The 25,640-nt window shown below is 36.3% G+C and overlaps 1 protein-coding gene across 6 annotated transcripts in view; it reads right to left on the bottom strand.

The window, feature by feature from the left end:
• The window catches only part of FER (FER tyrosine kinase), a 163,286-nt gene that overhangs the window by 76,110 nt on the left and 61,536 nt on the right, over positions 1-25,640 (bottom strand). For all 6 annotated transcript variants that reach the window (XM_053968882.1, XM_053968883.1, XM_053968885.1 and 3 more), the window contains exon 10: positions 4,698-4,790. In XM_053968882.1, coding sequence (XP_053824857.1) covers positions 4,698-4,790 — 93 coding nt within the window. The remainder of the gene's footprint in view (positions 1-4,697; positions 4,791-25,640) is intronic.

Raw genomic sequence — 25,640 nt, 5'->3', positions numbered from 1 at the left:
AAGAAGGTATTAATATCTTTCAATTTCATCAACAGTTAAAAAACATCCCAGGTGAAAACTATTCACCATTGTTAAATAACATTCTGACATTTTCTTTCACAAATTTCTAAAAGAAAGAAAAAAGCTTTCAAAACGTTAGACAATGTTATTTACTTAAACATTTATTTCAAGTAAATATTTTATTTATTTATTTATTCAGAGATTCTGAGCTTGACTTGAAAGAAAACCTAAACCTCTGTTGTGTTTAGAGCAGCAAACCCTTTAAGAGAAGCAGATTCCTACTTGAGAGGAAATGCTCCTAAGGATAAAAGGACAGTATAGGTTTACTATTTACTTCATGGCCATCATGAAAGAAAGTTAAAAAAAAAAAAAACCAACCAGACATGCAATTTATTTTACAGCTTAAAAAGGAAGCCACCAGATTGTAACACTTGCTTATGTACAAACTGGGTGCAGGCTGAGGCACCATTCAATCAGGATCAAATCTCAAAATAAAGCATCCTAAGAGCATTTATGACAAGAGAAAGAGTTTATGGAAGGAAATCGGAGCATTTTAGACACAGATAACAATGGTATTGTCTATAACTCTATAATCAATTTTCCCCCTCTTTGATATTTGATTGAAGTATTATTTATTACTTCAGAAAGAAAGAGTGGAAATTCCATGGAGTCTTCTCTGTTTATTGTCATTCACTTCACCTTACCTTTACTTTTTATCATATCAAGGTCGTTTTTCTGATGAAGTAAGTGGCTATTATTCTTGTCTTGAGTGTTATTAAAATCACATTCTTTTTATGAACAAGTCTTTTGATTCCAACATATTGTTTCTATGATATAATATTGACTCTAACTGGCTAAAGAATAAAACACAGCTGAAAGCCCAGAAAAAACAGTACCAATGCACAATATATAACTACTTTAATATTGATTTCAACTCAATTTACCACCATTAGTACTAATATTTCTATTGCATGTTATAGTTCGAATTGGATGATAGATTGGTCTATGAGGAAAACAGGAGGAAAAAAAAATGCTACCTGCACAAAATGAAATTCCCACTTCTTTTCTTTAAACTCTACTTAAATATCAGCCAGCAAGTTAATATGACAAGTTTATATTCTAGGCCTTAATGTTTTACAGTCTCATTTGGGGGATGGATCTCTCACTCATCTATATATATGCTTACAGAAGCACTCCATGAGTCAACAGCCTAAAGGAAGAAATATTGCTTCTAGGATTATTGTTGTTAATTTTGCTGAAAGGTAACAATAATAAAGGTAACAAAGCCTGTCTTTTTTCTCCTTAAGATTTCCGTTTATTGCCATATTTCACTCATGGATTATTGGGTGAGGCTGGGGGGTGTGTCCTTATATATTTAATCACACTTTTTCTTCTACAAGGAGATGGCCTCATGTATTTCGTCATGCTCCTCATGGATCTAGTAGTGTCCTCTTTCCTTATATTGAGCCCCTTTCTCTCTCCCTGCTTAACAATCCATTAAAACATATGGTCTTCTCCAATAGTAAAAAGAAGCTTTCCTCAGCTCCTTCCCTTATTTCAAGAAAAAAACTGAGCAAACAGCAGTGCGTTTTTTCTAACTCAAAAAAACTGTGTATTATTCCTGCACTTGCACTAACAATTAAATAAAAATAATAATGGGAATGATATTTTATTACACTAATAGCATGCTCAATATTGTATTTTTGTATATATTCTGAATGCAAATGTTCAGTAATCCCTTATTTTCCATCTTTGAGCACACAAAACATTTTCTCAAGGTATTTTTTCTTTCACACTGTAAAAGAGTAGCACTGACACAAATAAGAATGTAAAGCAATAAATTTAGGTTGACAATTTGAGACAATACCCTATGGAATATTCTGTCTCTGGGTACCTGGCTCATTCCCACATGCGAAAAATACACCATCTGAAACAAGCATTAATTCCACATATTATCCTATAAACAGTAAAAAAATCCTATCGACAAAAGCAGATGTTTGTGTCAAGCTCAGATGTCTCATATCAAAAAAAAAAAAAAAAAAAAAAAAAAAAAAAAGCAGAAGGGCAGAAGCTGGTATTCATGATGCAATTTGTTCAGACTCTTCATTCCGATTATCCACAGCATTTCATTACCAGTACATGAAAGTTACCCCCACTGTTGTGTTTCCTCTCCTCATTTGATTAAATTTACATCTCTTGCTTTTATAGAAAATTGGCTTGCATTTCGTGCAAGAAAAACTACCTGAATTCTGCTTCTTTCTCTTCAAACGACACTTTTTTCCTGTATTACCTTCTCATTCTGAGAGCATATATAGAATTTCAGTGTCAACACACAAAAACTCCTGCTTGCTTTTAGAATGGCACAGTTTCCCTATGGCTTTTTCCAGATGACATACAAAAAATTAGTCCTCTCAAATTTATACAAACAAAATTCAATTTATCCCAACAATTAAAAATACTGGACAGTGTTTAAAATATGGCATCACATTTAAATCATGATATTGTTCCATTTCTGAAGTTTTAATATATTTAAAAATTAAATACTTAGAAATACTTTTAAAACTTTAAATACATAAAACAAATAATTTGTAAACAGGTAGGTAAGATCACATTTTAGACTAGACTATATGAGAGGATCAGTACTGGTCCTTTTCGAAATCTGCTTTGACATCTTTTTTTGTACTGGTCCATTTAAAAAATATTAAATTTTTTAAATGTATGTTAATATTACTTTATAATACACATTTAATAATCACTTTGAATATTGATGGATAATAAGTTTTAAGTACCAGTTTATATATTTAGCAATTAAACGTGGTTATGTGGTTGTCAGCAGGAAACAGCTGACCACATTTAACACCTAAGTACTAATTTGTGAAGCAAATTTGAGCTGTATAGATATGGTCAGCTTTTCTAACACAAAATCACTAAATCAAAATACAAAGCAAAATTGAAAATTGGCTAGTTTATGTATTCTAACTCTGAAGTAATTTAGGTGTCATTTAGGCAACAGGTAATCAAGACTGCACTTGTTAATCAGACTTTACTTTCTGACACAAATGAACCAATGCCAATCTTACTTCTTCCAAATATATTGCAAGGTTTCACCAATCCTATCTACCATGTATCTACAGCCAGACTTACATCAGCTTCCATGGAATGAAAACAGTGTGGCACATAGACTATTTAAAATGACACTTTAAGCCAACTGATATTTTGACACTGACTTTCCCTGATTTAATCTAAGCATTTTATTTTTATCTTCTTCTTGAGATATTTTTTCTCTTCTGATTTTTCTCTGAAGCAGTTTTAGGTATGTTTTTTTCTGTGGTTTCTGGAATCTTTTTGGTTTACTCTGAAGTCATGAGTTTTACAATACATAGAAAAAGAGATTAATGCTCTGCCTCACCTACATAAAGAACAGAGATCACAGAAATATACATTTTAATCAGTTTTTAATATGAACTGCTGCCTTTTTACCATAACTAGAACTTTTTTAAAATGAAAATCACGATAATGTGGAGATTTTGTTTAACATCAAGGATATTTTAATATTTTAGCAAGGTTTTTCCTGTTACTTTTCAAATGCCATGCAACTTTCATGTTTTTCAGAGGAAAAGCCTTTCTACCCTAATTTTATCTCATGATCATACGTATTTTTTCATTTCTTCATCACTATGTACAGTTGTCCTCTGTATACACGTGTTTTTACACATATGCAATTGTTATCTGTTCCATTATTCTGAATACTATCTAGCTTAAACATGGTTTGCTGTGTCCTTTAATGGGTCCTTGAATGCAATCCTGCAGCATAAAATAGAAGACCCATTCCTTCTGAATTTTTCTCAAGAATGCTACTTTGAGCTTGTATTTCAAGTGACAAGATCACAATTTAAAGGCAAATTTAAACAATTTTAAAAACTTCACCCAATTTTCTTCTTTTGCTTGGTTTGTGAGTTGTTGTTTTGGTTTGACTTTAAATTGGGAGGGTTATGGTGATCACACATTCCATTTCAAGAAAAAGGCAGAAGGTTTTCAAATACAATCTGACACATCCATAAGTAGGTGCTCAAGGAGTCTAACTAATCTTGCAAGCTTCCATATGAAACAAACAGAAGGAAATACAAAGTAAAACAAACAAGGACGTTTGTCCAGCAATTACAGAATTTGAACAAAAGCTAACTATACCTCAGAGATACTCAACAACCATTTTTAGTGGGGTTATAAGCAAGATTACTTTAAGTAACTTAAATAGTACCAGCAGTAGTAGCAATAGTAGCAACATGCTTATACATTGGAGCTTTTTATAAAAAAATATGGTTAATACAATTATTGCAACAATTGGTAAAACATATATGGCCACCTAACCTACTACAGATTATTATCATACAGTGCATTTCAAGAAAATCAGCCTCATTGGGAAGAATATTCTGAACAATATAGCATCACACTGGGGAGCTGCAAAGAACATACAAACTGTGATTCTCCTGAAGTGTGGCAAGTTGTTCTGACAAACCATTACACTATGATATTATCCTGTATGCTGATCAGTCAGAACAGTGTTTATTTAATATTATTTTAATGTAATTTTTGTCCATTCCGATGGAAATATGTGATGTTTCAAGGAAAAAGAAATCTTATTTAAGCTGAAAAAATAACAGAATATATCACAACACTACAATATTGGTACTACTTACCGATGATGAACCCAACATGGATTTTGGAGACCTTATAATTCCAGCTATAGAATGACGTATAGTGTCAAATCTTGAGACTTTGTCTTTCTTGTCCTAGGAGAAAGGCCAGAATCTTTAGTGAAAAAAACCAAATCTGTAGGATTATTGATTTATTGGAGAATGTGCAATACAGAATCCTGAATTTCACTGAAATAAAAGATAGGAACTGAACTGCTACAAGCCAGGAAGTGTCAATATCAGCAGGATTAGGTACAGATCAATTTAACCACTTAGAAATTCTGTATTTCCTAAAATACTTTGTGCAATTATTTGAACTATAAAGAAAACTGAAATTCTTTTATACTCCAAAAACAAGAGACATAACTCTCAGTTCTCCTGAAATACCTGAAATTTTAAAGGGACAATGATTTGAAAATATGTAATAAAAACCCTACATAGTAAAAAACTACATATGTGCATTATCCTTACTTAATACATTTTCAGAGCTTTTCCCCTTTATTAACAGGTTCTTCTGTAACAACAGGCTACCTGTAAATATTAGCCCCCATTAGTGCAAGTAATAGGAGCCATTTCTCTTCTGGCATTAGTGGACACTGTAAGTGCCACTGTCACTTCTGACAAGCCACCATCTCAATTTAAAATTCTGCAAGAATAGGGCTCTGACAGGAACACTGAAACAGCCTTTAAGCATCTCTAGTTCAGCAGAAGTCAATATAAATTCCAAGGTCTCATAAGCTGACTTAGTCCGAAGATTGTATTTTTCTTCATCTCTTATTATCAGCTCTCAAATTAGCAAAAACTTTTTTTAAAAAAGTATTTTTAACATGGACAAACTGAAGTTTATTGCTTGTAAATCACCTTCAGAAACAGCAAAGATACTTGAATGAGTACTCACAAAGTATATAAATTTGAAGCAGAAAAATCATATATTAACAACCTCATTCTAATTAGCTTTAGGTTAACTAAACTGTAAAAAACTGACAATGAAGACAGACTACAAGTGTTTGCCAGTGTTAGAAAGAAAAATTGCTTCCAAGTTTCTGATGTACACTTTTGATAGAAGAAAACAAAGATCTCATAATGTAAGAAATGCAGCTTCAGTTTATTCCAAGACTTCCAAACAAGCAACAAATCTGCACACCAAATTTAGCAGTCTTTGAAAATTATTTCCAAGTAGAGTTTATTTTACAAGATACAGGTTAAACGCTCTCTAGCAAAGTAACACTATTTATTTGGTAGCAGAAGTCTGCAATTTGCCCTAGTTTGTACACTATTGAATAAAAGAGTGCAAAAAACAGCCATATTGTGAAAACTCTGATAGGGGGTGCATCTGCCACAGAAATACTCATTAACGATGTGCCCACTTACTCATCAGTAACATTTTTATACCTTTTATCAGACTCAATTATTGTCATATACCAAATAATTTAATTTTAGTAAAGCAACTCTGTGCTGAAACCTGATTTTTATTTTTATGATGCTGCTGAATTAAACTGCTTACACAAAGAAAAAAAAAAAAAAAAAAAAAACCAAAAACAACAAAACCCCCCCCAAACAACCAACCAACCAAAAAAAACCCCAGCATCAGAAAACCAAACAAACCCAAACAAAAAAATCCCATTAACAACTATAGACACAAAGTCTATATTAGCTAGCATGCTGGTTGTGGAATGATCCACTCCACACACCTCTTCATTCTTAGCCATGAGATTTAACACCAATTAAATGTATATTTCTTACATAACAGGAGAAAATAAATTACCAAAAGATGCACAAATTCTACTTCACTTCCCACAACCAAAACTCAAGAGTTCAAGTGAACACTAAAAGCCTGCTTATCTAGCAACAACACTGAACTACAAGTAAGGTTCTACATTCACCAATTTCTCATCAACAAAAAAATATTAACAAGAGGGAGCTTTTTTGACTCAAAATATCAGACTCAAGGCCTGGGACAACTTTGATAAGCACCACTGAATGACATACAGAGGCAAACAGTTCCATTAAACAGGGCAAGTATTGAAATGTGGATTTAAGGGATAAACTTTGGCTTTGTTCAAAACATGTCCTGTTCCAACTGCAGTACATTTATAAACACTATTTAGCATTTTCACAGTTCTTTCCCCTGACATATTAAAACTAGTCTGTATCTTAAAACAATGAAGATTCAGAATTTGCACAGCAGGCATAACCAAATAGATGACAAAACACAACTGTAGCCACTACTGAGTTTATTTATTCCATTCAAGTATTTTTAGGGCAACCTAGACAAAACTAAAGAGCCACAACAGTGGTCTTCTTCTGATTTTTTTTGACATTGCCCAGGTGCAGTGTGCCTTAGAAGGAACTATTTGATCTTGCAGAAAACCTGTTTTACACTCAGAATATTATATTTTGCACCTTAAATACATTTTTGCACATTAAATACATTTTTTTTTCTAGGCTAGTGTAAAACTGCAACCCATCTACTTATTTTTAAATTTATGTATTTATGTACATATGTGTGTACAATCTTACTAGTTAATCAGGGATTTTAAGTTTGATTTACAAAATAAAAGCAAATAATATCACAGCTATCTTTCAGCTATCTCTCCACAGCCACATCAAATTTTGAACCTCGCCACCAAGACCTTCTGAATTCCACAAAGGATTTAGTAGTTGAAAGGATTATTTCAGGGTATTAGGTAATTTTAAATTTCTGCAGGAACTTAGCAGAGAGCAGAGACACTATTCACTCAGAAAGTTCATTACAATTCCACACAGTGCTCATTCCAACAGACATCATGTCACCAAAGAGAACAAATATGTAGTCATGACAAAAGTTTCAAAATTGTAAGACATGTGACTATCAGACTAACAAACCAGAGCTAGACACATTATGGAGTATTACACTTACTAGCATACACAATGCAGCTACTAAAGCATATTCATACTAAAGCTGATTCAGTTTCATTTCCGATCAAATTAATTACTTTCAGAGACATCATGAAAATGGTAGCATGATTCCTCACGTCTTTATTTTATACAACACCAATTTCACTAGAAAGCAAACTAACCTGTAAGTTGTAATATTTTATGCAATAACTGAATTACTACAGAAAATATTGTACTCTACCATTAAGAAACTAGGTGTGTATGCAAATACAAGCTGTCATGAGAAAATATTTTAACCTATTTCTTTTAAGTGTGTTTAAACACACCTGTGTCATGAGAACACATAATAAAAAAAAATATGGAAAATGCATGACTGATATTTCCCTTTTTAGGACTAGCCATCTGGACTCCCCAGAACGAACTGAAATTAACTGTATAATAAACTAGATATAACTGAGGCAGGGGATACCATCAGGCTTAACAATGATAAGCTCTGGGATGAGATGTCATCACACTCACACCACTGAGATGCCCGGAGCCTGGGGTAGCCAGGAAGGTCAGCAGGAGAACACCGGAAAGAACACCAGGGAATTTCAGCCACTCCAGACACAATTCAACTTTGCTGGGAGCCCACTGAAATGCCTCTATGCTGATGCAGACAGCTGGTGAGTAAACAGGAAGAACTGGAGATGAGCTCATACTTTCAGGGCTATAACCTTACTGGTACCACTGAAGCATGGTGAGGCAGCTCCTATGAAGTGCTGGAACGAAAGGATACGAGGTTGTTCAGTTTTCTTTCCTTCTTAAGCTTCAGCTTTTTTCAAGAGATGTTGTCGTGGTTTGACAGGGAAGTGAAATTTCTCAGGAAGTTGGGGTCAAACCAATCAGTGGTCAGGTTTGGATATTGGCACCTGGAGTGACCACTGAAAGTATGGACACGCCTCTGAGAACACAGGGGGTTAAAAGCAAGAACTCCCAGGGGAACTGTCTCTTTGGTTCTGGTCAGAGTGCAGCGCAGACCTCGCCTGCCCAGCCACGGGCTGGATGCGGGAGGGGAAGCCATGTGGCCTGGGAGAGGTAGGCCAGGGGTGAAGGGACTGGAACTGGGCCAGCTCCTGTGGACGGAAGGGTGGAGAGAAGCGGAGATGTCTTTGTTCCCCCCCACCCACAGAGGGAAAGAGACACAGAGCCTGACGGCACCTGGAATTTGCCAACAGAGGAGAAGGAGGTGGGGGGGAGGTGCCCAGCTGTAGGAGCTGGAGTTCTGGGCTGAGATTTCAGCTGTCTGGGGAGTCTGAGACTTTTAACCCTTTCCTGGGAAATGAAAGCTTTGTGAAATATTACTCCTCCTCGATTTGAAAGAGAAGAGGGACAGTCTAGGACCTGAGATGTTAGAAAAAGAAATTCTAGGTAGGAGTGATAGAGTGGCTTTTGGCTGGACTTTTCTTGTTAGCCATAGACTGAACCAATTTCTCCTGCAACAGAGGCTGCATTTTTAGGGGGATGCAATGGTGAGCCAAGAGACCTGCTTCAGTGACTACCAACACAGGAATGGAGTGAACAGAGAAAAGGTGAGGAGGGTGTGGTGATGCCCTCTGTCTTCAGGAAGAAGAAGATCTCTGTTCTTGAGACCCTTGGCCCCAGGGGGAAAAATAGGGGGAACTCTGGTCCCAAAATGAAAAACTGAACTGTCGTTTCTTTTGGTCCGTGGCAAAGCATCCTTAAAGAAGCCCTATGGGCAGTCTGCCCATGCACGGTGATGAGAGCACTGGAGAGTGTCACACTGGCAGGTTATCTCCGGGCGGTGCCATGCGTGACATGGAAACACAAGAGGTGGCAGTTGTGTTTCCTGGGGGTCTGTGGTGCAAGAGAGACTCCTCTCTCCCTTGAAGGACTGAGTATTGATTATCTGAAGGGTGATGACTTGATTAAGGGTCCTTGTTTTGTCTCACTGTGGTTTAATGGAGGTTGGGTGGGGGGAGGAGGAATGTTTTGGAAGACTTTCATTCTGGATTTAGTGTGTCTTTTATCATAGTTGTAGCTTAATAAAGTTCTTTCTCCTTTATTTCTAAGCTTGAGCCTGCTCTGCTCTGTTCCTGATCGCATCTCACAGCATTTTAGGGAAGGTGCATTTTCATGGGGGCGCTGGCATTGCACCAGCGTCAAACCATGACAGATGTCACAGCAGAAGACAACCATTCTGACTCTCTTTATTTCCCTTTCCATTCTATCTCTTCTCACAAATGACAGAGAGGAGAAATTAAGCATAAGAAAAAAGAAGCGCAGGATTCAGGTCAGTTAAAAACCATGAGTGAAGCACCTGCTATTTTACCTGAGGATTTCCTCAATTGCACCTTTATATATGACCAGAATCTGGGCTTCTGTGTTTCCTATGTTCTCTTTGGGAGATCTTGTGCAGTGTGAGGTCCTGTGTGTTCTAGCAGATTTTTCACAACAATTCTATGGTCATGCCCTACAACTGATACATTCCCGTGGACAACTCATCTCCCATTTGCCAAGCACACAGTCCTGTCACTGAGCACAATGACTGCAAATCTTAATGCATGATAAATAAAACAATATACTCAGCAGAGTGACACAATCAAAAAGACAGATGAGATGAGTCATAGTCATAACAGTATTTTCAATGAACATAGGCAAGAAAAAGCAACAGCAAAAACAAGATTTTGCTGAAATGGAACTGTGATGTAAAAGTCCAGAAGAGTTTTTTAGCTGTATAAATTCAGGACTGGAGCTGTATTTTAAATGTTACCATAAAGTAAAAATAGTATATACTCTTTTTAGAAAAACAATGAAATAAGAGGCTGGAGAGAGATCTAAGATAACGATAAAACAGAATTAATGCTTCTGAGGGACAGCAAATAGTAACACTACGAATCAAAGGTGGGAAATTATCAGCAAGAGACAAAGGACAGTGCAGCATATATTGAATATTCCTAAAACACTAGTCAGCCATTTATGTACAGTGATATAAATAAGCCCATACTCTAATATTATTCCATTCAAAGAAAATGCCTCATGAGTCAGATGTGAACTGTCCACATGGATACAGAAGTTGAATGTGGGCTTGCAAATTGAAACACAGAACCTTCACAGGAACTTTAGAGGAAATGATGACTTCACAACTCAAAGAGAAAATGTTCTCAGAAGGAGATTTCAATTAGAAGAACATCATCAGTGATATCTAAAAGATGAGAGTGATATCACTGTTTCTGTGACTTGGCTAGGGAACTGGTCCTCAGATATTTTCATGAAGACTATTTCAGTACCGTACAAGGGCTCTAAGATAAAACAAGACAGGGAAATTTCAGCAGCTACTGCAAATGATATGCTCAATGAATATACAGATGAAACAGGCATACAGACAGCATCTGCCGCCGTAATTAATACAGTTTTTGTAAACTGAATGCTAGCTTCCTTTCTTGTTTAAAGATACACATTCCTTGATGAAAAAGGTGCTGAACAACATTCATCTCAAGGCTTTAAATTTAGAAAATGGGCAGAACAAGGAGTATTTTTGGGTTTTTTTAAGTCTGTGGAAGTATGGAGTGAGAACGAAGTTTTGTGACTTACAAGCAGGAACTCTTTAAAATAGAGAAAATAACTTTCTGAAAATGATCACCTGCATCAGTCACTTCAGTAGAGGCACGGCCCCAAAAGCATGTCATAAACTTATACTGCAACATTAACTATGGCCTGCTAATTGACAAGTGGATATACTCATTACATTAGATCTAGATGTGTAGATTACCACAAAAATCTTCATACATCTGTTTTACAGCTATTAGTGCTTACTGAAAGAGACAGAAATACATATTAAATTTTGAGCATATAGCAGAACATGGCCAACACCCCTAAAGTCTATGGTTTCAGAAATAAGACTAATCTTATTCCTCAAAAGACTGTTCTTTTTTTTTTTGTCCCATTCATGACAGAAGTAGGTATCTCTGAAAGACCACATGTAGAAAACCAGATAAAGAATCATGCCATCTTTACAAAAAAATACAGAGTATTTTAAATTAATAACAAGGCACTCACACATGAAACCAGTTGCTGGCTGGATATAAGCTGATTACTTGAGTCGAATAGATCATCTCTTTGGAGTCCCTTTCCAGGAACTATAATATGCATTTTCTTAGTTTACTATTGTAGGTATCTAGAACTGTGCAGAGCCATGTAGATATAATACAGTTATTAAAGATTTAAATATTCAAAGCTAATTAGAAATATCTCAAGTACACAGTGAAACCAATTAAACAACATAGGTATTCAAAAATCACTTTATGATAAGGCAGCATTTTCTGTTTTAAACAGCTTCTAAAGCAGCAGAAATTATGCATAATTGATGTACACATATTGTAAAACACTGCACTGGATGCAAATTAACATCCCCTATCCTGAATTGCAGGGGGTAGCCTGAAAAACAAGACTTACTAGTGTGAAATTTGTTATAATTTCTTAGAGCCAAGGTATGTCCTAGACTAAAACCTCTTTTAAGAAAAAGAGAATGACAATTCTTCAGAGCATGTCTTTGTCCTCTGAGGATCTGTAGTGTAACATCAGCCTTACTAGTTAAGATCTAATGTTTCTACATGCAACAGTCATGGAAGGATTTTCCTTCCATATTTTTTAGCTGTTTCCTGAATTTATATAACCTATCACAACACCCTACTGTAGAAACCAGTTGCACAACTTCACTACACATGTTTGAAGAATATGTTTCTGTGTTTGTTTTGAATCATTTGCCTACTGTGGTTATTTGATGAGCCCTACTTCTTGCTTCTGCAGACAGAGAACAGTCATTATTCCTTATTCACTTCCCCCATGTATCCCCACACCCAATACATCTTTATCACATTCCCCTTCACTGCAGTTCTTAAGTCTGTAAAGCCCAATCTATTTATTCACTAATTTATTCACAGAAGCTTCTCCACATATCTGAGCATTATTGTTTTGTCTTTCTGAATTCTCCTACAGCTTAAGGGAGCTGAAAATATAATTGGTTACATTAAGCCAAACTCTTCTGTGGTATATAGCAAAAGGACAATTCGCATTAAGAAAAACACCAGTTAGATAACTAAAAAAAAACCAAAAACCTCACAATGAGGATAGTGATCAAATACTGAAGCTGGTTTCCTGGAGGAGCTGCTAGAACCTCAACATGAATAAGGCATTTTGCAGCCTGGTATAACATTAAAGATGGTTCTGCTCTGAGCAAGAAGCAGGACCAGATGGACCCCCTGAGATCTTTTCCAGTTTAAATTATTCTGTAGTTCTATGGCATTTGGGAAACAGGTGCACATCAATTAATACAGCAATGTAATGTTTCCTGTTCTCTTCTTCTTTTCCTGAAAATTTCTGGCATGCTTTTTGGTTTTGATCCCTTCTAGTGATCTGCTATCTACAGGAACATTTAGACCTTATTTTGAATGGTAACTCCGAAGTCACTATTGGTATATGTGAAATCAGGCAGTGTTACTACAGGCTGGTCTACAGGAATGTAGTAACATTATGATATTAGAATGTAGTAACAATACGATATTAATATTAAAAGTTTTTAAAAGGCTGTTAGAAATAATACATAAAATTTGTAGGAAGTTCAGGAATTTATTTAACTTACTATCAAAAGCATTTGTTTTCTTTCAAAATAAAGGTTTTTTCTCTTATGATTACTTTTATGCATTTCATTCCTTATATATCAGATTTCAAAGATACAACAGAGGCTAGAAAGTAATTTTATTTTTTTTCCAGGAAAACTGCAGCAGGAAACTGATGAAATATTTGGAGACAAAAACCTGAAAAATCTTTGGCAGATTTTACTTAGGAAAGGTTTGAATATCAGCAAACACTCTGTGCAAATAGATTCATTTTTTAAAAAGAATTGTGAATACTACAATATGATTGACCCTCCGCTTTCTTTTTTGAATCCCCATCTATCATAACAGAATGTATGGTTAAGTTGTCTGCTCTGTTTTCTGTTTTAATTAAGACTTTCAGAAGGCTAATTTTTCAAGCTACATATGAAATGTCAAGGAAATGTCACCTTCATCTTTTAAATAATTAGCAAATCTTCCAAACACACAAACATGTATAAAATGTCTTAACTAAAGTCGAGCACCTCTTAATGGGGGTTCACAATAATGTTTCCAATAAACACAGTACATTTTAATTCTTACATACACCTAACAGCTTTTTTATTTTTAAAAAGATGATACTTGGATTTCACCAAATTATCAAGAATGTCAACAGTTCTCTAGAGAAAAAGATGACTAAATGTACCTCAACACCTAAGCCGAGATCTTCTATAAAAAATGTTTTTGTGGAAGGAAAAAGTAGCCAGACAAGGGCTTTTGCAGTGCAGATAGGCCCCTGAAATTAAGTATTCCTTCTCTGTTTAATGACTGTTATCTCTACACCACTAAATCCCAAAACACCTCCATTCTTTGATCACACAACGATGCCAAGTAAATGACACCTGATTTCAATAATGGTGATTTAACAAACCAATTAAGACTTTTAAAAGCTTACGGATAAATTTAGAACAAATAAATACTTTTTCAAAAATAAGTTTAAATGCTATTACCTTATTTAACTTTGGAAACATATAAGAGGGAAAATTAAGACCTCCATCCTTTAAAAGCCTCAGGCTTGTCTGGACGTTTTCAGATATTAACTGTTTCACTGATTTCAAGAGCACTGTTATTATTCAACAATGCCATTATTAACTTCATGTACAAAAAATTATTAATTCTCAAAAAATCATTTTACGTGTTTCAAGTAATAAAAAATTATTTCCGTTTGTATGGCACTTACTATGTATGAAAGGGAACTATCTTTTCAAGCATGGTCCTTTTCTTCCTTGGTTGCCATTACCATATAACAGTAACAGATCTCCAAACATACTCACAAGTTCTCTCTTGCTATAATTCTGCGTAAGCTCATGAAGTTGCAATGGAAGAACATAAAAAAGACTGCACTGACTACTCATAGTTGTACTGCAGTACCTAATGTTCACAAAAACAAGAAAACCAACATCTTACATCCAGTGGCAGCTAATAATTCAAAAAACCAATGGCATGAAATAAACCAATGGTATGATGAACTGGCTGCTGATGGAGGTCACCATCTGCTAGGACAACATGCTCATTCAGGCTGCGCTGCTGCTGCTGCTTCAAGAAAACTCAGACCCACAAATCAAAAAGCAGTGAATAAATGTGCATCCATGAACGATTTCCATTCAGAATTTTTGAATCAAAAAGGCTAATTTTTTTCTTTACTTTAATAGTGCATACATCCAGTTGAAACAGTTTCAGGTTTTTATGACCAGAATTCTCAGAAAAACAGAGAAATATAGTAGTGCTTGGTGCTGCCCCAGAGTTTTAATCAAGATCAACACTACAGTTGCCATTTGAAGTGGTAAAGTCTTCAACTCAAAATATATTTTCGAACAGGTTATATGCATCTATGCACAAAAAGACTGGTGTTGCCACCCCCCTTTCAAGTTAAAAAAGAAAAAAAAAACAAAACCTGAGCTAGAATGAAAATTCTTGCTAAGGTAATGGAAGAAATTGATTTTTTTTCTACATAAACACCTGTTTTGCAGCATTACTCCTATTTGGAAAACTGCATCTCTATTTAACTAGATTGCGATAAAACAGCAATCAAAAAATAAGTATTCCTCCACTAGAGACTGGAATTAGCATAGAAAATAAATTTTATGTCCTGAAGTTTTCATACACTCATTTATTCACAAAAACAATTATAAAGGTAGAGAGTAGTTTCGGCACTTGTTAAAAAATTGTAGTATTCTGTAATGGCACTTCCTCAATGGAATGGTGAAGTTTTAGGTGTACAGTAGTTAGCTTCAATTTTTAAAAAGTTAACATCAGACTTTTCAAACTGGTAAATATTACTCAAGGACCAACAGAACTTTATTAGAACTACTGGCCTAATACAAAAAACTGGAGTCATCACTCTGTGGGCTGATAACAAAAGCCACAGGTGAAGAACCTCTAGGCTACATTTCACAAGAGGCATGCAAAATTTTCCAGTGAAAGTGCCTGAAGAACTAAGCTATGCATAGAGTTCTCAACACAATGAACTCAGCAGACCAAGCAAATACAAACACAATGTCCAGGACATTTTTTACACAAGGATCCAGACTGGTAAACATAAAGTCTTGCAAAAAAATACCCAAAATACCTCAACTCCTAATGTTGTCTGCAACAGTCTGCAGCTGAAGTAAGGAAGTGATGAAGATCACCCACAGCTACCACAAGCATGTTGACGAATTCCTGAAGAGCAGTGTGCATGCCAAAGAATGCCATCTGGAACTGGAAATTGTCTTTACTAGCCACAAACTTAAAATAACAGTAACAGGCTTGCCAGAAATCCTTATATACTTACACACCCTGCAGACTGAGAAGCACAAACCATTCTCCTTTTCTCATTACAACCTGCGTTGGTTATTTTAAAACTCTAAAACACTCAGACAGGAAGCCAAGCCACATTTCAGCAGAGAGCAAAACAGAAACAATTCTCATTCTTTTATTCCAGATCTGCACAGGCAATGCTCCTCTGATCTCACTAAGTACAATGGCATCAATAGCTTGACAAAATGTGGTCTCATAAAGCAAATCTATATAGCAGTTTGTTGGTGGGCGATTGTAAGTCAGCACAGAAGAAAATTAAGCTATGAACTACAAGCAGGTGATTTATTTCTCCCATGAAGGTTAGTTAAAAGACACTCAAGTAAAGTACAGGGAATACAGAACAAAGGTAACAGGTCACTGAGAAGGAGTTTGGGGGTTTCTTCCTAGATATAACTTTCCTAGCTTTCTTCCTGAAAAAAAAAAAAAAAATTTGCCTGACCTCAACTCAAGCAAAGGTTCCATCCAAAACATGGTTTTCTAAGGAGGACTGCATCTCTTTAGAGTTCAGCATTTTGTATCTGAAGAAGACATGGGAAGGCAACTGAATCAACTAACTGGATGCTGTACCAACTGCATAAAGGGAAAACTAAAGTATGGGAGTACTGTATGCATCAGCAAATGAAGCAGCTGATGCTGCTTCTAACTATGCCAGCTAGGAGTTAGTCAGTCCAAAATATATCTAAATGCAGTATTTATAAACATAGCATGAACTGACTATGGCATTTGTTAGTGACTGCACTTACTACACTGGTCAATTATTTCAATTAGAATGCAATACTCACTAACAGGAGGAATGACAGTCTTTTCAGATCTCATTAAATATATTCAAACACTGATGGATTTGGTTGGTTTTCAGCCACATTTACACTCAGAAATACCTGCTAAAGATAAGTGTTTTACAAAGCTAGCGGTGGAGTGAAGATCATAGGCATTTAAGTCAAGGAAGCCTGGTTCCTGGAAGGGCTTAGATGTCTTGAAGCAGCTCTACCCTGAACAGCTGTTGGGGAAGCAGTAGACGAAAGTCAGTATGTAAAGAACAGAGAAGAACAGCATCACTATATTGCATGACCTTGAAATTCATAAATCCTCCCACGGTTCACAAGGCACCAAAAACTAAACATCTGATAGCTGCAAGATCCCAGGCTGCAGGCAGGGACCTGCAGCCCAACTTCAGCAGAGATCCAGGCCAACCTGCAGAAAACACTATTCTCTAGGGGGATGAGGTTGCGAAACCACCAAATCTTTCCCTAACTTCAAAGAAAGTTCTTACAGGCAGCAGAAAAATCCTGTCTCCCCAGCCAACCACCACGTCATTGTACCAGAGGGGCACTGTCCTTATGTTTGTCATCACACTGTTCTTACTGGTACAAAGCAACTTTTCTTCACTTCTGCCCTCTACACACTGGCATATACCAATCAAGATTTCACTTATAATTCATTAACTGGCACAAGCTGATTCACTGACTGGCTCTAATGAAACCATCTGGCAAATGCTGTGTCAAGCATCAAGAAATAGCATTACATATTAAGTGATCAGGCAGGATATGAAGCCTTTTTTCTTCTCCCAATAAATAGTGTTACTAAATATGGACTGGTGATTGTAAGCTGTTTGGAAAATCATACTGTGAGAGGATGCATTTATTTTGTCACAATAAAACAAAGTTTCATGGAGTTGACCCTGAAGAGCTTCAGTCAAATAGGACATGACAGGTTCTTAGCCAGATCCACATTTACATTAGACATGTTAAACAATAAAACTGAAACTTTCATGTTGCATTCTGGGCTGGTTCAGTTAGGGATTTTAATAACGTTAAGAATTCTGTGTACCCCCATTTCCCCCCACGATGGTTCGTTCCGGGTTGCTTACCATTGGAGCATTCCCATATCAGTCTTGTCGTCACCCCCTGTCCATTCCTGAAACTTCCGTGACAGTCACCCCATCCCCGCAATCCCATTCACCCCAGAACCCTGTACCCACCCCTGTTATGTTCCTGTGGGCTGCCGTGGTCCATGTCACTCCCCCGTTGCCTGTCCCCACTGGGCAAGGTGGGCTTCCGCCCCTGTCTGCCTGCCCCCTGTATAACCCCGTGCCTCCTTTGTCTTGCTGCCATCTTGACCACGCCGCCCTCCACCGCAGTGGTCACGCAGGAATAAAAGCTCTCCAGCCACGCAGGACAGGGTGTGCCATTCCTTTCCCCCCTTTGTCTCCTCTCAGCGTTGGCTACAGAACGTGGCAGCCCACGCCAGCGGCTCAACCCCAGAGCTCCGCAAATATGCGGCAGCCCCGGTATCGTGGACAAACCCCCAAGCCTAGCTGGGCTCCCGAGCTGTCTGGACCGGGGCGAGCAGAACGCAACGCCGCACTTTCGTAACTGTAAAGAGCTTGCAGTATGCCTAGATTCAAATCTGATCAGGTATTTCTGTCTGACAGCTGTTTGGCACAGTAGTCAGAATACGATGTTTGCTTTTGATTTTGACAGATACTTGTTTATGCATAAATCAGCCTGCATGTTAATAGATAAAATGACAGACCAACTTTGTGACAGCTTGAACACAACTTGAGCACCATAACTGAGGTAGGCTTAATGAGTAATCTTTGCAAGGTGCCAAAACAACAAATATCTGCCAATTTAAACAACAGAACAACAACCCTCAAAATTAGCAGTGCTCAATTTCAACTCTGAGTAAAGCCTCTGGTCCACTGAACTCATGCACAGATCACCACTAAAAATCAGACACAAACAAGACTATTTTGTAAATATAAATATCATCAACATAAACATGAAGGACAGAGTCAGTGTGTAAGTCTCAGTAATTGTACCAAATGAAAGATTACAATCCTCTTTAAGCCAAGGTTCATAAATTTTATCTAGCATGATGAAGCAAAATAAATAAGCACTTCTTCTACAGAAATGCAAAGACTTTGAGTTGTTAGTTCAGTCAATAGATTTTTTTTTATTTCAATCATTACTTATTAAAAAGGGTCTGAACGACCAAGTAGTGTTCCCTCAAAGTTCATAAGCTGTACTTATTTGGCATGCTCAAGCTGCTTGTTGAATCAAAGACGAGTCTCCTCTGTTACAGAAGAAATTCCTTTTTGCGCCCACACCCCCCCTTCCCCTAAAAAATCAGTAATTTCTAGTTTATGGGTATAGTTATATATGATTCAATGAATCAACCTCTTAAAAGGTATGTTGAAGAAAATAACTGATTAAATACTTTAGTCATGTTGGTTGAAAATACTATTTTCCTCACTATTTTTGTTACATATTCTAAAGCTACAAATTTCATTGTCACACAGTTCCTGAGACACTTAATACCAAGATCAAATTGTACAAACAAGTATCTACAAAACCAGTGTTAATTTACATGTTATATATAAAAATCCCTATGGAGTGAAAAGATCAAATGGACAAAAGCAGCAGCAGTCTGAAGCAGACCGAAACAGAGCCACAGCTTTGCATACTGCTACAAAACAGCCTGAGAAGAAAACAGACGCAGCATTTTTGTCAAAAAGTTGCTTCATTTGCCTGTACAGAACTTACTCTAAAACAAATCATTCCTTCATAAATGGTCGCTATGTAGTTGTCATCAACTTGAATCATCCTTAAATGGGCACAACCACATTGTAACAATATCCTCCTATGAGGTTTGCACTCGCAGGTTTGCCTTTCCCCCACCCCCTACAGAGAAAACATCATCTCCCCTTTATGCTATAACAGCCAACAAATTGACATTAGAAAGCTGAATTTATATCAGCTGCACTGAACTTTGATTTTCCTTGAGGATGTGTGCTTCCCTTTCAGACTAACAAAATACCCAGAATTACTTCTTTAACTTTTCTGGTTTTATAAACCAGAAGCTACTTTTTTTGTTTGTTGGTCTCATTGTTTCTAGCTCAGAAGTTATTTTTAAACCTTTTCATTTGTAGAATTCTAAATACATCTCCCCTCACTTAAAAGTCATATAAAAATCCTCTTTCCTTACAATCGCTGGCCAGCTCAGCCACATCAGCTCCTTCTATACTGCAACATTCACTGCATTACACTGAATTCAGTATAAACAATCACTATGTTCAACTGCTCTAAACAGCAGTTAGCACAGAAGACAAAAATTTCAGGTTAACATGATACAGAAACTGTCAAGACTGTCAAGCATCTCATTTTAGCCCCCCAAACCCCAAACCAGTATATTTGTGTTTCCATTTTTCTCTCTCTCCTACCAACAGTTCTTTGTTTTCATTTTTATAGCAATTGCTGAGTAAATGCTACAGGTTTCCAGAGTGAGATAATTTCAGCTAGATATTGTGAAAATCCTCATTGTTACAGAGTTCTAGCAAAACTAGGTAAATTTAATCTAAAGGGGAATGACAGAAGTTTGTATTACATATAAAGCCAAACATTAAGTGATTTTATTTCATCTTAGTATTCATAGCCAAGACCTAGAAATAAAACAAGTCATTCTGAGGCACATCAGAAACAAAATAATTGCAGATATAGCTCAGGCTATATTACTTCTATACTGTATTTTTCTTATCATACCATTTATGCTTTGATTTAGCACTCAATTTACCACTGTGGCAACATGTGTTGATGAAGTCAGTCTCATGATGATGAGCCACAGTCTCACAGAAATACTGTCTAATGAAATTATACTGACAACTACTCAGTCTCCAGCCCTTTGTCCTGGATTAGTCCTACATGAGTAGGACTATACTACATGCTGTAAGTTTCTCCAATCCTATGTTTGGTTCTGTGTTCTGGACAGACTTTGGACTCACATGACAGTCTTGTCCTCAGCACTGTCCCTGACCTTGCTCCTGAGAGGACTCCTAGGCACACTCTGAACCTGACAAAACACTCTGCTGCCTCTGGAGCTACCAGCATCTACCTCTGCCAGTCTATCCTGTATTTGGTTTTGTTCTTTTTTTCTTTCTTTCCCCCTGCTTTTACTAATCTATACAAATTGATACTCTAGCTTCTAGAAAACACCAAATCTTGCTTTTTTTTTCTGAAACTTGACCAAAAAATCAGATTTAAAATATTATTTGGCTTGCAGAAATATTTTGCAGTACTTTCCAGAAAACAAGCCTGCTTTTGGTCCACAAAATCCTACAGTGCCCTAAAAGTAAAGACCTTCAATCATTTTCCAAGAATGACAAATTTCCACACATCTTGGCTGTGATACTCCAAGCTTTCTTTCCTCTCTACAATGAGGACATGAGTTTCAGAAACTCCTGGATATCTGCTATTATTTTCATGCAAATGTCACTGACTTTCTCACGTTACCCTAACACAACAGCCAAACAGAAATTAAGTTTCTGAGGACCTGTTTCTGTAGCTCCCTAAAAAGAAATTGAAATAAGTATCCTGGAATTTTTGAAAGGTTACAGTGACTACCACTATCTCACACAGAACTTTAATTTTCCCTACCATTAAAGACTATTTTGAACAAAGAACCTCAATGTCTGTTAGAAAGGGGGCTTCATCTGTTTGAATATTACTATCCAGTGCTCTTTATGGCCTAGGTTATCCAAGACAACTACATGGGACTGGCAGACTTGAGTCATAGCTTCATGTCACAGGCAGGATACCTTAAGCAATCTAAAATTGGACATTAGTGCTGAAGTTCAGGCACCTGGATCCCAAAGTGACCAGAAATGTTTTGCATCTATCTGACTGCTAGATGATTAAAAAAAAAAAAAAAAATGAAACACACTATTTCACTTACCCCACTGTTAAAAACCACCAACAGTAAAAACCAAAAACTAAAAAGAAGAACAAAAAAACTGCTCTTTAACTTAAAGACGGTGGTCTGAAAACTGGATTGCCATTCTGGTTTCTCAAGTCTGTAGCAGGCAAGAACTTCCCCACATGACAGGAAAAAAAAAGAAGCTAAGCATAAAATCATACACTTCTATCTGGCAGAAACACTACCAGTGACACTCCATTAAAATCATAAATCCTAATTCCCATAATTATTTTACAGCAGATTTTATGAGTTTTAGAAGCATAATAATTGCCTTTAAGGACAATGGTATTTTTAATCAGCCACTTAAAAAGGAAGAGAGAAAAGCAGAGAAGTGATTTAAAGCATCCAAATTCTATCACATTACTTCCTGTGTGTTGCCTAGAGGCTATGAGAAGTTAGCAATCACACTAATTCCGTCCCATCACTAGAAAAAGATGCAAGAAGGCAAGGATGATGATTCTGGCAAAGAATTACTACTTTTCTCCCAGCACAGAGAGAAACATATGCTGGATTAACAGTATGTGATTTCTGTTTGAAAGGAAACTTCTGTGTGAAGCTTTCTTAATCCACAGAGAAGATTCACACTGTAATAACAAATCCCCAGTGGGAATGCAGTTCTGCAACACTACTATGGTGAAGCCTGTTTCCTCAAGGAAGAAATGAAAGCTCTTCAAATATTTTTGGCAGTTCAAGAGAGATCTAGGTACTTATCTCAAGCGCTTATAACTCTCTTTCATACAGAGAGGGTAAACTAATTCTGGGCTTCAAATATTCTAAGGAGTTCTGTTTCTGTGAATTATCCACCTCCTTCAATTCCTCAAAAATTTTGATTATACTTTTAATTTCAATTTTCCCCAAGACCAAGTTATTTCTCAACATGTTTCTGACAGTTAATATGCTAACTGTAAGAAATGCTTAAGTTCTGAGCCTTAGTGTGTGAACTTAGTCCAGCCTTTTACTTCAGAAGTTTCTAGGCATGTTCAGTGGCAAGAGTCTTGACAGCTCCACTGACCTCTCATCCTGTAAATTCTGGACCAGTCAGTGGGACAAAGTATGACTGATTTTATCTGCCTACTACCTTAGTATCTCGTTTTGTATTGTTCTTCCTCTGATCTATGTCCATCAGGCAGTTGGGATTTACAAAAAGAAGAAACAGAAGCTAGAACATATTCACTAAAAGAGAAAGAGGAATAGACTGCTTCCTCTCCACACTTCTTAAAAGCATCTGACATTTGGGGCACTTTCGACCCATGTCAAATTCTGGCTGTAAACCAGAAACACAGGCCCAAGCCAGCAAGCTTGGAAAGTGACCATTAACAAAACTGAACTTTAGCTGTCCAGGTAACCACCAAATAAAACTGTTTATTTCCAGGTCTTTTATGAATAAATAGACAAAAACTTCTATAGCATCACTGCACTGGCAGCGCTTCCTCAGCAGAGACTAAAATAAAAGAAAGGATAAGGATACCAATGCTGCACAAACTGGCCTTGGGTCTATTGACAAGAAAGTTAAAATCTTGCAATAACACGGTGGAAGTGTACAAGATTTATAAATACATAAACCAAATTACTGTGAAGGGCTCCTCTACCATGCTCTAATACAATCTTAGTTTTATATAAATGTCATGAGCCTCAAATCAGTAGAGAATTACTTACATGGGCAGATAAGGGAGATGTTTGATGATGCATTACAGAGCGTAAGAATGTGTCTATTCTTCTGAATCAGTAAGAAAAATGACAAATTTATCTCTACTGTTACACTTTCTGCAATTGCCTCAACAGCCTGTCACAGAAGGCAATCACTTCCTTGCATCTATTTCAAATAAAGAACCTGCATAGTCTGACACAGCAGGGGAAAAGGAACCCCCAAGAGTGTGGTAGTTCTTTCAGCAGATTACGCTTCAGGACCTTGTGATCCAACATCTAAAATGTATGCAATGAAGCATCTTTAATGAAATCGCAAACTCCTGCAAAGCCTCTTTCATATCTGTGTAACTGACAATGAAAAAATCAAAATATACAAACTGATTAAATTTGTCAGTTACTATTTTAGTGAGAGTTCTGAACACATTCTTTTCAAATCCAAACCTGCAGAAGAAAAGTCTGGCTATTGATTTATTGATCATACTAATTAGAGCACCAAATCTTGGATTCTAGAAAGCAAGGATGGAAAGATAAAACATTCACATTAGGTAAAATATTTTATAAACAAATAAAGTAGCACTTCAGCTCTGTTTCATGTATTCAGTATTTTTTTCCTTGCATCATGACTGAGAACTAATTTTTTAATTACCACAACCTTCACTAAAAGCTGGTTTGTCTTACTTTTAAAGCAATCACTAAGGATAACATCTTTGAAGCCTTTTAAAAAGGAATAACAAACAACAAAAGTGATGAGATATGATGTGAACTTCCTGTATTTTTTTTTCCAAGTAATTATGCTAGAACAGATAAAACCATTTTCTGCTGCATACAGTTTTAAGCCTGGAACTCTACTGGCACAAGGCATTACAACATCCCAATGGCTGTACCATGGTGCTTCAGTTTGCTTCTGCCCTGGGTATCTCTCATGACTTCATGCTAACAGCTTTGGCTTATTCAGTCATAACTAGTCTTCTGGCACTGAGCTCCACCTGCTGACAAGAGTCTCAAGTGTTGCATAGCTTACACACCAAGTATCAGTTTTGTCAACCAGATCCAGGAAAATGCTGCAGTATGCAAAATAAATGTACATGAAACACTTCTACAGTGAGAACAGCATGTAATTTCAAACACATACTCTTAAAAGTCATGAGTTTATGCCTTCATAATTTTTTTTACCATGGAGGGAAAAAGGAGAAGACATATTAAAGTGGCACAGAGATTTCACTGTATGATTGCTAAACAAAATTAATTACTATTTTATATTAACTGAATCTATTGCCTGGTTTAAGAACTCCCTGAAGACTTCCTATTCTGTAACAATTTCCAAGGCAACACTGATATAAGTTTAAAGCTTTACCATTAAATGCAAATTATCATAATTGTATGTAATTACCTCAGTAGGTGTTTACCTGTACTGTATGTAATATTCAAAAATTAATGATGTTTTTATCTCTAATCTCATCGTCAGACATATAAAAGTTTTGTTGCTGTTGTTTTCTTCATTTGAATTACCATGGACAACTGCCATGCTTTGTTGATCTTATTAACAGCAAAAATACACCTTAAGTAACTCAAGACAAATGACAGGCCATACATCCACTGTCTGAACAACTAAATGTGGAAAAGTTAGCTCAAGTAGCTTCCAGTTAAATTTTATGAAGTGACATAATACTTTGGATACTACTACATTTTTGTCGAAATGTATCTGTTGACAAGGAATAACTAGCTTTTATTTTAGTATCTCCATACTTTAAGTACAGAAGAAAATGTGAACTATAAATCTCCCATTAACATAGTGAATGGTATAAATGCACAACTCTAAGGGGCTCAAAAATAAGATTTTAAACTTCTAGTGCCATCAGCATTATAATTATCTCTGACTTGCATGGATAAGTCAGTAGAAAAGTATAACTGCTAGTGACAACAAAATGTTTTGTTTTTCTATATACAATGACAAAATTTCTGTTTCATTATTGTTTATATCCTAATTGAAAAAAAGAGAATAATTTGGCAATTTCCTTTTTTTTTCCTTAAATGAGTACACGACTACCAATACATGGCAAATATACTTCAAAAAATATATTGATTAAAGCAAACCATACTGAAGACACTAACAGAATACAAAACTTCGTACAGTTAATAGAGGCAAAAAAGAACAAAGAAACTAACTTAAAACACGTAACATGACACTATCTCTAAAAACATATCTAACAGCATTTCA

Source organism: Vidua chalybeata, chromosome Z (genome assembly GCF_026979565.1).
Source record: "Vidua chalybeata isolate OUT-0048 chromosome Z, bVidCha1 merged haplotype, whole genome shotgun sequence".
Lineage (NCBI taxonomy): Eukaryota > Metazoa > Chordata > Aves > Passeriformes > Viduidae > Vidua > Vidua chalybeata.
Note: the sequence above shows the minus strand (reverse complement) of the source record. Positions and strands in the feature narration are given on the sequence as shown.